Raw genomic sequence first — 16,346 nt, 5'->3', positions numbered from 1 at the left:
TTGACATTTTCAGTGCATGTCATAATAAATACAGTATGTATATAAAGTAGAGTAAATTTTTATATTTATTATTTTTAGAATTTATATTTCATGGTAAATGATGATAAAATATATTTCAAAAGTTTTAAAAAAGATTGAATTAACATTAACAAAAAATACAATAAATATAAAAATCAGCAAAAAGTATTATTAATAATAATAATAATAATAATAATAATAATAATAATAATAATAATAATAATAATAATTCAATTACCATGTTTGGTGCATGTCATAATACATACAATGCATTGTTCAGTTTTATGTAAATTAATATTTTTAAGGTAAACAACAATAAAATATATATTTAAAAGTAAAAAAAAACATTTAATTAACATTAACAAAGAAATAATAAATAAATAAATAAATAAATAAATAAATCATTAAATAAATAAATAAATAAATAAATAAATAAATAAATAAATAAATAAATAAATTTAGTGTCCAAATGAGAATGTAATGAGATTTAAAAATATACAAAATATTTATATTTTAAATTAATGCTGCTCGTTTGAACTTTGTATTACTCAAAGGATGCTAAAAATCATGATTTCCACACTTCATATTGTTCACAATCATATGACATTCTTTAGTTTATTGAGCACCAAATCTGCTTAATAGAATCATTTCTGAAGGAAACATTCTCCTGAAAAATGTGCTTTCCTATCACTGTAAATAAATACATTTTTAAATAATAAAAAAACCTTGGTGAGACAAAAAATAATGATTACAAATAAATCTAAATCTAAACAAAATGTGCTAAAATCCAAATCCAATTATTATAATAAAAATAAATAAGTAAATAAATAAATAAATAAATAAATAAATAAATAAATAAATAAATAATAAAAATTATTATTATTATTATTATTATTATTATTATTATTATTATTATTATTATTATTAAGAAATCTATCGCAATATGTATGGTCAACTTTTTAAAATGAATATATTTACATTTATAACGAAAGAGATAAAATAAAAGGAACAAAAACCATGACCATTTTAAGAAACAAATATTTAAAATATACTTTATTTTTCTTTGAAAATAAATAAGTCACTGGCCAAGCACACTCAATTTTAGCATGAAACTTGTGGTTCCTGAAAATAACCACTAAAATCTTTCTCGTGAAGAAATCTGAATCAATATACAGCAATCAATACAAGGATCATATTGCTGACAAGCATGGAATGTATTATGTCATTGTACAATATCAATAATTAAATGAGTAAAAAAGAAAGAAAGAAAAAGACAGTGTCTCCAAAGATGTCTGTGTATTTAAGCATTTGTGAGGTCACACATGTGTGTAAGTATCTGTGTGTGCTTGTGTGAAGTAAATCCCTCTTCCTTTCCAATGCATTCCTCTACATATTACTATGCAGCAGTAATTATCAGAATACATCTACAATCCCACACAGGTGCAAGAAAACATGCGGAACAGCAGACAAATACTGCACACAATCCAACGACTGCTATAACAAAACACAACGCAACATGAGCCCACAAATCACCAACACGCACCAACATTTTAATCGGCCAGGATGTGAGCACAAGAAAACATATCCATGTGGATTAATACTGATATTTATAAGCTTTTCGTGGGCAGAAAGCAAAAGGCTGATGGTGTATTTCTGGCCCCCGCCGGCTGTCAGTCGCGCACATTTGTGAAAGTTACACAGTTGACAATCACCAATCACCATTAGACATCTGCATGCGCAAAGCCAGAGGGAAATCCCTTTCTGGCTTTGACTAAATTAGACCGAGCATGTGCATTTCTTCAAGGTCTCCAACGCATATTATTTACAGCTCGCAATTCTGTGCTGTTTTCAAACTAAATACTCTGCTTGAGTTCAAAGAAAACATTGGGATTTTTAAGAGAAAGATCCTTAGCTTTAAAGTGTCAAGACCAAATGTAATAATTCCGTCGCTGAGATACAGCAGAAAGGAAAAACTGTGTGTTGCACAATCCAATCATTTTACAAGATGCCTCGACAGGCGAATCATACGCGAGCAGTTTAAGCACATGAAACGAAAGCAAAATACAGGACAGATGTTGTGAAAAAGCCACATTTAAGCTTTGTCACAAAACTGTCATATTTTTATTTTTTTACAGAGGGCAAATCCATTATACAAAGTGCAGTGGGCGCAATCCAGTGTAGCCAAACATACGGAAATATTTAACAGGCAATTGGTGCCAATTAACTTTGATCAAGATGAGTGCGATTGGAATCTCCGCGTCAGTCCAATGTCTCAGGCAGCACAAACATTTTCTTTCTCCCTGGTTTTCGTGGCAGGAAAAGCGGAGCGAGGCCGTTGACTAATGAGACTTGGCAGTCTCGCAACAGTTCTCCTCACACTTAAGTATCAAACAAAACATTTCCTCCTCTGCGGGGTCAGCCACGAGCGGGACACTGAGGAAAATCAATGGGTCAGCGGTGTCGGGTTCGGGGATGAGGGAAAGCGGCTCGCCAGCGGTGTCTGGGCACGGGGTGGGTTCAGTTAGTTCTGCTACTTAAAGAAGTAGTTCAGTCAGAATTCAGTCATTCGGCCTGTGGAACACTAAAGTAAGATTGATAAATGTTCTCTTTTAACCCAACTGTAATAATTTAGTACAATAAGCTTTTGAGCCTTAATATATATTTTATTATGATTTATTTATTTTGTGCACATTACATTTAAATAAAATCACGGCTAACTGAGTACACGCCAACATTTTATTTAGAGTCTTACACTGAATAAAAGTATGCAATTTTGACCAGAGAATACCTTGCAATCAGGCTTTTTACATATACTGTAATGCATATTAATATTCACTGTCATTCTATATTCCATAATAATACGTCTTAAGATACTTTAATAGTTACATGTGTTATAAAAGCAATGAAGTTTTTCCTTTACTGAAAATCATGTCAAGCAATTTAATAAAAATGGTACTAGAATGATGAGTTTCTAAATAAAAATAAATTAAATCTGGTTGCTTCAGTCCAGCAAGTGGTCCACTTGTAAAACAATGTATAATGTAAAAGCTACTTTATGTTTACTTTATATAAAAAAGTAATGCACGAATAATAATAAGACAGCAGGGAATTTTTCACAGTTTTTTTCTTCTAGGGAAAATCTTGCTTGATTTTATTTCAGCTAGAATAAAATAGCTTTATTTCTTTTAAGCATTTAAGGTCAATGTTATCTGCCAATTTAAGTTTTTTTTTCAGACTGTCTATAGAACAAACCAACCTTACAAAACAATGACTTGCCCTAACTTCAACCTAATATACCTAGTAAAGCCTTTAAATGTCACTTTAAGCTATCTTGAAAAATATCTAGTAAAATACTGTATTATTTACTGTCATCATGATGAAGTTAAATTAAATTAGCTAGTAGAAATAGTAAACTTGTTGATTTTAAATTGATTAGTTGACTTTACTTAAAAAAACAGTTTACCTGTTGCTTTATTTTTTATGTTTTATTTTTTAAGAAAATTAACTATAATAATTATAAAAAATAAGTTAAATCAACTTGTGGGTTTTATTACTATAAGTAAAGTCAACTTGTTGCTTTTAAGTCAAACAGGTTTTCTTACTTTTTTAAGTATTGCAAATAATAACCATTTACAGTGTAAATTCGCATTTAAAAAATGAAACAGTAGGCTTTGAGAATAAGAACTACAGTTAAAGTCAGGATTATTAGCCACCCTTTTTTAATTATTTCCCAAATGACGCTTAACAGAGTAAGAAAATTTACAGTATGCCTGATAATATTTTTTCTTCTGGAGAAAGTTTTATTTGTTAAATTTCGGCTGGAATAAAAGCAGTTTTTTTTTTTTTTTTTAAACTATTTTAGGATCAAAATTATTAGCCTCTTTAAGCTAATTTTTTCCCCCATAGTCTACAAAACAAACCACTGTTATACAATAACTTGCCTAATTACCTTAACCTGCCTAGTTAACCTAATTAACCTAGTTTAGCCTTTAAGCTGTATGTTAGTGTATTTAAAAATATCTAGTGAAATATTATATCGTATACTGTAATCATGGCAAAAATAAAAGAAATCAATTATTAGAAATGAGTTGTTTAAACTATTATGATAAAAAAATATGTTAAAAAAATCTCTCAGTTAAATACAAATTAGGGAAAAAAATAAACAGGGGAGGCTAATAGTTCTTACTTCAACTGTATTTCCGGTTGTGGACAAATAAATCAGAATGCCTTTCCCAGAACTAAATTTTAGTATGTTAACTGACTTCCAGTAAACAACTTTTTTAACACTTAACTTCAGGCTTTGGAACAATCAAAATGATTTTTTGACAAAGCAGATTTGCTCAATCACTTCATGGTGCATATAGTTTCAGACTTGAAGTTATTTTAACAAGCCTCACAAGTTCAAACCACTAAATGACGTTGCAGCTCTCAAGCAACACCAGATCTGGTCAAACTGAACTCCACTGCTATGAACACATGGAGCGCTGCCAATCATGAGAAGAAGTGACCCCGTCGGTCTCGTTTTCAGCCCTCACCAGGCGGGGCAGACAGACACCTAGATACCCTCTCAATAACAGCCCCCAGGGGCAGATTTTACACTGATCTGACATGAATCAGGCCGAGTGGGCAGAGCAGACCGTGACCAAGAGTCTGCGGCCCAAACGGACAGAGTCACGAAGCACACAGCACGACACGCAGACAGTAAGAGTATGTTCAGAAATATTAGAAGCTGACAAATTGGCCTGGATGGCGGGGAAAGGAGGGGTGGGCCGGTGGTGGGCGCAGAACAGGGAGACTGACAGGGCATGTAAAATTCATAGTGTCCCATGGGCTCCGAGGTAATACTTCACCACTGAGGGACGTTAGCGAGAAATAGGCACCCTGCTATTAAATGGTTGTTGATGCTATGGCTTAAACTTTAATGGACTGCTCTTGTGCTCGTAATGTAATGTATACACTCTGTTGTGACTTATCCACATCTTGGGGCTGGCTTTTAAATATGGCCGCTAAGAAAGCAAGGCTGCTGAAGTAATCACAGTGTTAGGAGACTGGCGGTGAGCTTTGTAGGGGTGAGGTGTAAAACAAAAGGGAATCCCCCTCTTGAAATGCAATAATAAAAACAAAGATGATAGACCTACTTCCAAGTCGTTAAAGAAGAAATGCGTGTCAGCCAAGTTGAAGATCATCTCTTCCATTCTTAGTCCCAATGACACCGACGTTGGTGGATCCTGAAATAAATAATAATAATAATGTTAAAAAAAACATTCCCAATAATATATTTTAATTATATCCAACAATTAATGATATACTTTAAATAAAAAAAATAAATAAAGACAGGCCTATATTCAGCCCAAATATAATTAATTAATTTCTTTCTTTCGCTTTATCATTAGCAAAGCTAAACAGTTGATCGATGGATGGATAGATAGATAGATAGATAGATAGATAGATAGATAGATAGATAGATAGATAGATAGATAGATAGATAGATAGATAGATAGATAGATAGATAGATAGATAGATAGATAGATAGATAGATAGATAGATAGATAGATAGATAGATAGATAGATAGATAGATAGATAGATGGAAGCTTTATCTCTGCTCTTTTGACTTTAGATGTTGAAAATTCATCTCTGCAGTTTAACAAAGTCACTTATTTTGACATTTTAGTAGTTTGAAAATGATATAATGTATAATAAATCATTTTTAGCAAATTAAAATAACAAAAACAGTACTGTTTATTACCGGGCTTTTGTATCTGTTTGCAATACCAACCCAAGTTATATATTACTTCAAACTATTATAAATGTCAATAAAAGTCACTTTTTCAATGTTTAAAATTTGTTGAGGTAAAGATAAACATCACATAATGCAGTTTAAAAGCTTAAATGCATTAAAATTAAAATCATAAAATGCATAAATCTGTTAACTACACGGGTATTTTTGCAGTTTAAATTACCTTGCCCTACCCCTACCCCTAAACCCAACCATCACAAGAAATCTGTGACATATTTGAAAGTCAAAAAACTGGAGATTTTTAACAATTGTGAAATGACACAGCACACCAGGCATGTCTTCATGAATCACATCATTATTTTAATACCTATAGGTAGGGCCAGACAGAATCTGCGGACTGCATAAAATCTGCTAATTTTTGTAAAAGGATTTTAGGAGTATCATAACTAAAAACCTAATATATGAAACAAAAATACCTTTTTAACTTTTATTTAATGTTTACGATGCAAATCCAATTAGACCCACATATTTGGTAAACAAAGCAAGTCTTTCATATAATAGATCTACTAAAAGACAGAACATATTACTTTCTAAACTGTACTGTAAATAAATCATTTGAATATGTCAATGTTACTATTATTATAGCGCAACATATTTAGGTAAGAAAATCCACTGATTTTTAGCCCATTGAGTCTATTTATTTGTGTAAATGTGTATAAATTTATATTTATTCAGATTTTAAATTAGTTTCAGTAATATAAAAATGTTCATATGATGTATTAATATTTTCTGTCTTTTAGTAGCTATATTACATGAGAGACTTTAACAAATAACTGGATCTAATTGGATTAGCATTATAAACATTAAATAAAAGTTAAAAAGTTATGATTTCTTTCTTTTTTTTTTAGTTACAATATTCCCAAAAATAATTACAATTAAAAAATTCTGCACAGAAATAGCAAAAAATGTCCACAAACTCTTGCTCGCCCTAGCTATAGGTCATACCCATGTCATTATACAAATGTGCATAATAAATGTAAACAAATCTCCAAATCCAGTACACACACATGAAAATAGACTTATTTTTACACTTTGTAGGCAGTAAAACCCAGTATAGCTGCATTATGAGTTGAAATGAGCAGTAGGTCAAAGTGTCATCATAAATATATCACTGTCCACATACCTGCTAGCCAATATCATCTTTCTACACATTACTTCTGATGCATTTAACCCTTATTTCTCACATCAGATAAAGCCTTTTTCCAACTATTTCTAAAAGGCTCAAGTTGGGAATTTAATAGAAACTTCTAGGAACAGGAAGATGTACATTTTCCTACTCAAAAAAACGTTAGCAAGCGATGCTTAAACCTGTGCGCTGGCAGTAATCAAAATGGATTACTCACTTAAAATATAATGGACTCCCTTTTTTTAAAATGTGTTCAATGTATTCAGTTTCCACAGTAATGCAATACTGGCAGTAATGCTGATCTCTGACTGACACAAAGATGGGAGTGACTGCTCTCTAAATTGTTAATGAATCAGCCGCAGTGTGTTTTTCTCATTACTAGCTAGTCAACAGTCTTAAGGGAGCACATTATACAATTACACCTAAGTTTACCTGGTTATACACTGCAAAAAATAAATAAATAATAAATAAAATAAAAATAATTATTAAATACACTTTTCATACTTGTTTCTAGTCTGGTTTCTAGTGCAAACATATCCCTCTACCACATATATTATTTTCGTTTCCTTGCCACTGTTTCTTTAAAACTAACTTTCCAATTTTTTGTTGGAAAGAGAAGACCTTAGTTTAGCCAATAATGTGCTTTGATTAAGTCACATGCTGGCAGTGTTTTTCTGTGGCGCGATTTCTGACAGACTGATGTTTATTGTGAGTAGTTGATGAATGTAAATGAAAACATTAATAAAAACAAAGGATCAACTCATGTCAGATCCACAAAAACTCTAAAACATCACCTCCAGTAAGTTATTGTATGATGTCCCATTGACACCTCAAAAAAGTTTTTAAATGTGTGTTAATTAAATGTGTGTTGCCAAATGCTTGCTTAATATCTGTTGATACAGACATTCAACAGACATTTAGATGACTTTAGTACTTGATAACTTACACTAACCCTAAGACCCTGTTTACACTAGAACGTTTTAGTGTTAAAACACAGAGTAGTGTGGACGGATGGCGTAACCGTAGCAAAACGTATGCATTTTAAATCTTAAATGTATTTGTGTAAACGGGGCCTAACCCCAACCCTAACCCCAACCTAACAGCCTACTTTTAATCTAGTGAGAATTAGTTGGCATGTAGATGCAATGTAACTAAATTCAACAAACAGACCATTAAAACAAAGTGTGACCAAACTCAATTTAATTGAGGGCTGGATTTCTATACAATAAATTTGATTTGAGCACAATTAAATGCAATTGAATTGGTCCAACATTATTGTATTTGTACATTTGCATTTTTATTGAACTTAAACTCAAAAGTCAAAAAATATCATGTATGTCTATTATGTGTTGTACATTCGGAAGTCTCCTAAATGAACTAAAAGAGCCAACATAATTCCTCCATATTGTCCCAACACAAAATGCTCAAGTTGACTTAATGGTTCACAAATTTAAATGGACTGAACATAAAAAATAATAATAATAAATTACACAATTTGTTTAGTTTTATCTTATTTTATACAGGTAGTTTGAACAAGCAGCGGTAATCTTTTTTTTTTTTTTTTGAGTGTAGCAAGTTCAGCTGTGATCTTTTACGTTTTAAAAATAACGGTAGTAATATAATGTTGATTAGTTGTATGTTAATGACATTTGCATTAAGGATCAAATCTAATTTTAACTGGCAATACTTTTTATTAGCTATAAATACAGGAAACAGTGTATTAGTGAGAACCACCACGTTCTATGGTAAGTAAAAGAAAAGGACAGAACTGGCTCTTCCTGCAGATGAGAGTGAGAATGAGATGGCTTTAGTGACCATGAGAATGATGCTAGTAATATATTGTTGATTTGTTATATGTTATTGATATTTGCAATATGAATTATTGCATTATTTCCTATTGGACATTTCATAAGAGCAGTGATGGAGACAGTTCAGGTAAGTTACTGTAGCTCGGAGGCAGATGGTATAGTATAGTAAACATTGTTAGCTACAGTAGTAGCTACATTATTTTAATGCATTTGGATATATTAGACTTGGTATTTGCTACTTGTCTAGAAAATGCTACTTGATTTAATGATTTTGAAATATTTGAACTAGAAACAAGACAAGCTAAGTAATTAAAGCATTTTTTTTTTGCAGTGTGTACAGATCATATTGTAATATTTAGTGACTGATCAGTCTAATATGTGAGTCAAATATATGAGTCAGTGCATTTAAAATGACAAAGAAACACTGTATTAAAAGCTTAAAGCAAAGCCACAGGGTTTATTAAATTGACATTTAGGCTAGTATTCAGTTTAAAATCATCTTCTGTAATCTTCATTCCACATGGGCTTATTTTCCTAATCAGCCGTTGTTCATTAAGAGGATGAAACGGAGTGTGTGAATGAGAGAGGAAAGCGAAGCAGGGGATTTATTGCAGTGTGTGTAGAGCAGTGCTGAGTCACAAAGCTCTGCTGCAGGGATTAGAGCTTAAAGCCACCTGAAGAAACGGCTGAGCTTTTTACTGATTACATGTCACACTCAACAATGAAAATGTTTTAACTACGGACAGCAGGAGGGGAAGCCACACAAAAAGAGCAGAACACCAGCAAAGACATTGATGTGTCTATTTAATATAAAAGATTAGTATTAAATATACTAAAATGATGTCAAAATGAGTGAAATAATTATGATCATTGATCATGATTATATATTGATATTTATTGATTATGGCTTTAACACCATTGGCAGATTAGTTTGCTTGTTTTTAAGGGAAAATGCACTTAATTGTGGCATTTTATTAGCTATAACTAAATATAAAAGTTAAAGCGAGACAATCTTTCATGTTAGTCTAGAAAATGCTTCTTGATTTAAGAATTTTTGGAAATCTGGACTAGAAACATTACAAAAAAACTAAAAACATTTTTTGCTGTGTATTATAAATACTTTAAAAATATTAATAATCACAAATGACAGTAAATATATTTCTGAACATAATACTGTTCATGAAAACTTTCTACTTTTCAAAGAATCCTAAAAACAACAAAACAACAACAATGGCAGCTTACAACATACAGTAGAGACAAAAACAAAACAAAAGGCTTAGTATGAGATGTGTAACAAGCTATTACCACACAAAGTACAAAAAATATAAACAAATCAAAATAACTTAAAAATACAACATCTGAACAGAGTCTTTACTAGGGTTACACGATTTACCGGTACTATGGTATCGCGGTACTATGGCTCTAAAATACTGGCGGTGTTACTGTAGTTTGTAAACAGTAGTATTAATGGTTTATCTACAAAACATAATGTTGCACGTGGAAAAGACACAAAAATGCTCACACCAATTGTGTAACAATAAACTGTTTTATTTAAATAGTCTGTTGAGCCCTTTACGGCTGCATAACTGTGAGAATTTGGTAGCCTATTGCATGCTAACGCTTCAGTTTGAATCGGTTCATTTCTGTTTTTGCTAATATGATTTATTAGTGGCCGCAACAATCTCTTTAAAAAAACGACTCACAAAGTGAAATTTTGAATTACTTTGGATTGTTACCTGAGAAGACTGAAAAAAAAATAGATACAAAAGCCTAAAATAGCAACAGGAAACTAATTTTCCTGAAATGTTTAAAAAAAAAATTTGTAACAAACTTAATTTGGCATAATTTGTATCCTTATTTTAATATATTTTTGTTGGTCAGCCATCTACAAAATAAACAAAAACAATGAATACATTTTAGGTAAAGTTGGATGAATTACATTCAATGTAGGCCTATTATAACATAAAATATAGTATTTCAGACAATTTTTTTCTTTATAATTTGAGTTATCAATTACAGTATCCCACTACTACTTAGTATCCTGATACTTTAGCTGGGATAGTATCATAAGATTAATCAATGGTATCACAACAGCCCTAGTATTTACTATAGGTCTAGTGTAGCAAAAATGTAATAATTGCATTACATTGAAATATTACAGAATAATGCATTATTTTAAGAGAGAGAGAGAGAGAGAGAGAGAGAAAGAGAGAAAGAGAGAAACAGTTTCCCCCCCAACAGATGATTTTGTGTTACATTAAAAATGACTTTAATATGAATTTTGATTAATTTAATATTTCGTTGTTGATTAAGTTAGTAATAGTAATAAAAAACAGAAAATCAGCCCCGACTTTTGTGTATTGCTATACATGGGATTGAAATAATCTCATTTTAAGGGTATCAGAAAGTTGAATTATGTGTCCATTTAGCTGGAAATGTAAAATTAATTTCTATCGCATCAAATTCTTGTAAAGTGTTCCTCTGCCTAATCAAACTGAGTGTGAAACGTCTTTTTTATGCATTATACTAAATCAGAACCTCAAACTGAATTTCGATTGACCCTAGAAGCAAAATGGTGTGTGTAATCGTAATAGAACATGAAATACAATAGGTGGGAAAGCATTTTTACACATATTTTTTTTGTAAGCAGAAATCTATTGCAATTATTCTTTGTTTATATCTGAGCTCTAAAATGAAGTAATACATTTCACGGAGGTCAATGAATGCATGTTAGAAAGTGAAAATGATGTTTATAATCAGTTCTCATGAGTGCAGGAAGTCATCAACTTGATATTGCAACGCTAAGTATGTTTTCAAAGCTATTAAAACAGTTGTGGAGTCACCAAACCAGAATGTGAAGGCTAATGAAAAGAAATGATCAATAATTTAGCTGTTTACATATACTGTTACGTTTCATTTTAAACACACTTAAAAAATACATAGCCTAATTAAAAATAGCTTCCTTCTTTGTTAAGAATAATACTCCTTCTCGTATGTCTGTTTTGAGCCTGTGTGAGAGTTATAAGGAATGTTCTTTGAACATCCCTTCTGTCAATTTTGAATAATTTAAAGGGCACCTATGATAAAAATAATCTTTTGCAAGCTTTTTAACAATTTTTTTTTTACATTAAAATTGGGTGAACTTGGGTGAACTGTAGCGACACTGTGTGTGACTCATCGTTGCAGAAAGGCTTGAATTAACTCCATATCAAATACATCAAATAATAATCATTGGTAAAGCTCTTACAGCAGTATTTCTTTTACATGAGATCTGCTTTCTTGATGTCTGTCACTGTGCTGTTTATCTGACGCAGCCAAAGATTGAGGCACACTCTGACAGGCACATGGGAACGGTGGGCGGAAAGAACTAGCATTAAAGGTACAGGCATTAAAAACAGCTACATTGTGTTCAAAGCAGAACATTTCAATGTTCTGAAAGGTCTTATAAATAATCTGATGTGTGTTTTGAGCTGAAACTTTATAGACACATTCCGGAAACACAAATAACTTATCTTAAATGTTGAAAAAGGGGTAAACTAGATGCCCTTTAATAAATTATTGACTTAAATTACTTTTACCTCACCGACCCCAAACTTTTAACATTAGCATAAATGATGATGAAAATAATAACCATCAAATTCAGAAAACAATAATTACAGTACACGTGCAAAACTATTAACAAAAACAAATTGTAATCTGCCACTATTTTTCAGAATTATTTCAGAATTCTGATGAACAAAATCACATTTATTATAAACTTTCAAAAATACTCAGGTTTGTATTTTCCAAAATACTAAACTTTTATAAATACCCATTTTTATTCACACACGTTTACATGAATTGTTGATGATTATGCCCAAAAGAACATTTATACTGAAATTAACAATCAAAAATACAAATCTTCACACTTTCAATAAAATCAAATTTCGAAGATACCAAGCCTAATTAAAAATCTTTCATCATTATGGATAAAAGCATCTGCTAAATGACTAAATGTAAATGTAAATGTAAATTATACCATCTCTAATTGCAGTAGTTTTAAAAATATACTGACGTTATTTTCAGAAATTTTAGATGCATGTGAAGTTTAAAAACTATACAAAGTCTAATCAAAAATAGCATAATTCATACTTCTCTACAGTATGCAAAGTAATAAAAAATAAATACTTAATAATAGCATTATTTTAATAACCTAATATAATAAAATAAAATACATTTTCTACAGTATGCAATTAATGAATGAATAAAAAATAGTAATAATTTACTAAAATGTAATAAAATAAAATAATTTCCCAGAGATTGTTTGCAGCTGAAAGGGCATCCACTGCATAAAAAATAAGTTGGCGGTACATTCCGCTGTGGTGACCATGGATTGATAAAGGGACAAAAAGAAAATGAATGAATGAATAAAGGAATAAATAAATTGTCTACAGTATACAAAGTAATAAATAAATAAATAAATACTTAATAATAGTAATTTTTCATAAAGTTAAATAAAATAAAATTAAAAATAAAATAAATTCTCTACAGTATGCAAAGTAATAAATAAATACTTAATAATAGTAATATTTTCATAAAATAAAATAAAGTAATACAATTAAATAAAGTAAATTCTCTACAGTATGCAAAGTAATAAACAAATACCTAATAATAGTAATATTTTAATAAATAAAATAACCAAATAAATTAATTATCTACAATATGCAAACAAATAAATGAATAAATAATAGTAATAATTTAACAAAATAAAATTAAATAAAATTAATTAAATACAGTATGCAAAGTAATAAATAAATAAATAAATAAATAAACAAACAAATAAATACATACTTAATAATATTAATATGTTCATAAAATAAAATAAATTAATGAAATGAAGTAAATTCTATGCAAAGTAATAGATAAATAAATGAATAAATAAATAAATAAATAAATAAGTAACAGTAATATTTTAATAAAATAAAACTCAATTCAATTAATTATCTACAGTATGCAAACTATAAACAAACAAACAAACAAACAAACAAACAAACAAACAAACAAACAAACACATAAATAAATAAATAAATAAATAAATAAATAAATAAATAAATAAATAAATAAATAAATAAATAATAGTAATATTTAAATAAAATAAAAAAATAAATAAAATAATTATATTAAATAAATTAAATAAAATCTCTTCAGGATTCTCTGATACAAAGCAAGTTCATATGGTGCTGCGTTTACTCTAATACCAAACTTTCAAATTTACCAAGCTCAAATAAAATGCAAAAAATTACAAACATTAGTTGACTTTACATTAAAAGGTAAGTAAACGTATTGCTTTTAAAATGAATAGTTGAAGTTAATTTAAAAATGTTAGTGAACCCAAAATTATGTGCTTAGAACTAATAAAACTAATAAAAATTAGTTTAAGTCAACTTAACAGTTCCAAGATCAACAGGTTTACTTACAGTTTTTAAGTAAAGCAACTAATCAATTTTTACATTGTATTCCTCCCATCCAACCTATTTTGAGCCTGGACTTAACATAAACACCTGTGTTATATCTGACAGTTAATAAAAGCAGGTTTGGTGGTGAGAGGTATGCAAAGTGCACTTCTCCGGCTCAACCAATCCTCTCCAATTAAATCTAAACAATCATTCAGCAGGAGAGTTAAGAATACAAGCAGGCCCGAGTGCCAGAAGGTCTTCTGCTCTTGCTGCCACCTGTCCCAACACATCAGTGCCACCCGAGGGGTGCCAAGTCCTCCCCTTCGAAAGCTTCCCCTTCCAGGGCTGACGGCCACACAGCTGGCCCGAACCATCAGCTTTATGGGAGCGAGCTGCCCTGATGCCAATTAGGATAACTGATAACCACAGCAGCGAGCGCTCCAAACATGACTCTATTTATAGAGCTCTTCCTCAACGCTCTCCCTGGAAGAAACACATTTCGCTGGGTATTCTTACGATTTATGTCATCTATGCATCATATCGGAGAAAAGCGAAGCACCTTGGTTTTAATGTAAGGGTTTTAGATGAGAGCGCTGATATGATTTAAGAGAGCATTATGTGGTTTGCGATGTTACAGGCTAGATTGGATAAGCATATTTCTGGTGGAAGGGCAACTTGTAATCAGATTTTGAGGGCAAGATGGAGGAGAGAGAGAATGATGGGGGTTTGCAGGCACATTATAGATAGAGAAAATGACCTTAAATGTTGAAATATTCCAATGCTGAAATCGTGCTTTACATGATGCATTGATGACTTTAAAAGGCTAGCATTTGTTTTAAAACGAATAATTGCAGCGTAATATATGTATTAATTGTTCATTTGTTTAAGTGCAACAGTCTATTTGTTATCATCATGTCAAAAGCAGAAAGAAAAAGAACAATATATAGGGCTAGTTCTCACTTTATAAATCAAGATTGCTTTTGGGAACGGCCTTTAAAATCAGAGAAAATGACTTGTGAAAATGAGTATGTGTGTGTGTGTGCGAGTGAGTGGACGCAGTTGAAGCGCTCTCAGAGTTTTGCTTCTTTACCCAGCATGCTCAGCCGAGATAAAGTAAATAAACAGTGCAGGGTCGAGGGCCAGGGCTCCCTCACCCTTAAAACAAAACACCACCCCCATCAAACACCCTGCCTGAGGAACAAAGAGAACAAACCAGCCGCCGGGCCCCGTTCCACTGACATCCGAGCGCTGCTGTCATCTACACTCACCACAAAGAAGAAGAAGAAAAAAAAACACTTCAAGAAGCTCAGCCAAAAAATGCCAAATCTGTGATTTATTCCCTCAAACAAGGAAGCAGCTTTCGACATTCTTCAGACACAAAGAGGGCTTAAAAAACACACGCTTGTTGAACTCAAGAGCTCTGGTGTTTTTTTTTTTCTTTCTGAAATTATAATCTGCCGAATTGAACGCAAGTTAAATAAAGCTATGAGATCATTGACGAAGCCTGAGAATCACAGATTGTCGTTTTTCCCAAATTGTTTGTTTTGAAAGTTTAAATATAGCTTATGATGGTTTGTATAAAAAAACAAATACAACGACCGCAGAAGTAAACTGCTTTTTATTGGATGTTCATAACCCTTTTGAACCTGTTAAATTGGGTATTATATTTTAACGGAGGCACAAATGCAAAAATACTAAATATGTTTGGATAAAAGATGAAAAGAAGATTTTGAGCATCAATACAATACAGGTTTACATTTTTCTGTATATTACAATGTACCATGTTTAATTTCATAAAATTTTTGCTCTATAATGTTAAATATAATACTTTCATATTTAAATTAGTACGATTACATATTCATTTATATATATTAATTAGTATGGATATTTTTTTCACTATATCACATAGTTTATATGTTGCATACATAGGACCAATAGTTTCCAAGCCAGAATTTTAAATGTGGGGTGACGGCTACAGGTTGGGGTAATTGAAACGGGATAATAATAAAAAAAAAGAATAATAATAATATATATCATAAACATAACATAAATAAATAGATCATATAAATTTTACTGACACCAAACTTTTTGCTAGGATCAATAAAAGTGAAACAAAAACATCAAGAACAACAGCAGAAAATAAAGTTCTGTTAAAATATTC

The 16,346-nt window shown here is 30.9% G+C and overlaps 1 protein-coding gene across 33 annotated transcripts in view; it reads right to left on the bottom strand.

Annotated features, from left to right (window-relative positions):
- eya1 (EYA transcriptional coactivator and phosphatase 1) overlaps positions 1-16,346 on the bottom strand; it is a 269,107-nt gene that overhangs the window by 25,936 nt on the left and 226,825 nt on the right. For all 33 annotated transcript variants that reach the window (XM_073939994.1, XM_073939993.1, XM_073939996.1 and 30 more), the window contains 1 exon segment: positions 5,157-5,246. In XM_073939994.1, coding sequence (XP_073796095.1) covers positions 5,157-5,246 — 90 coding nt within the window.

The sequence above is a fragment of the Danio rerio genome, chromosome 24 (genome assembly GCF_049306965.1).
Source record: "Danio rerio strain Tuebingen ecotype United States chromosome 24, GRCz12tu, whole genome shotgun sequence".
NCBI lineage: Eukaryota > Metazoa > Chordata > Actinopteri > Cypriniformes > Danionidae > Danio > Danio rerio.
The sequence above is the reverse complement of the archived record's forward strand: the minus strand, read 5'-3'. Positions and strand labels throughout refer to the sequence as shown.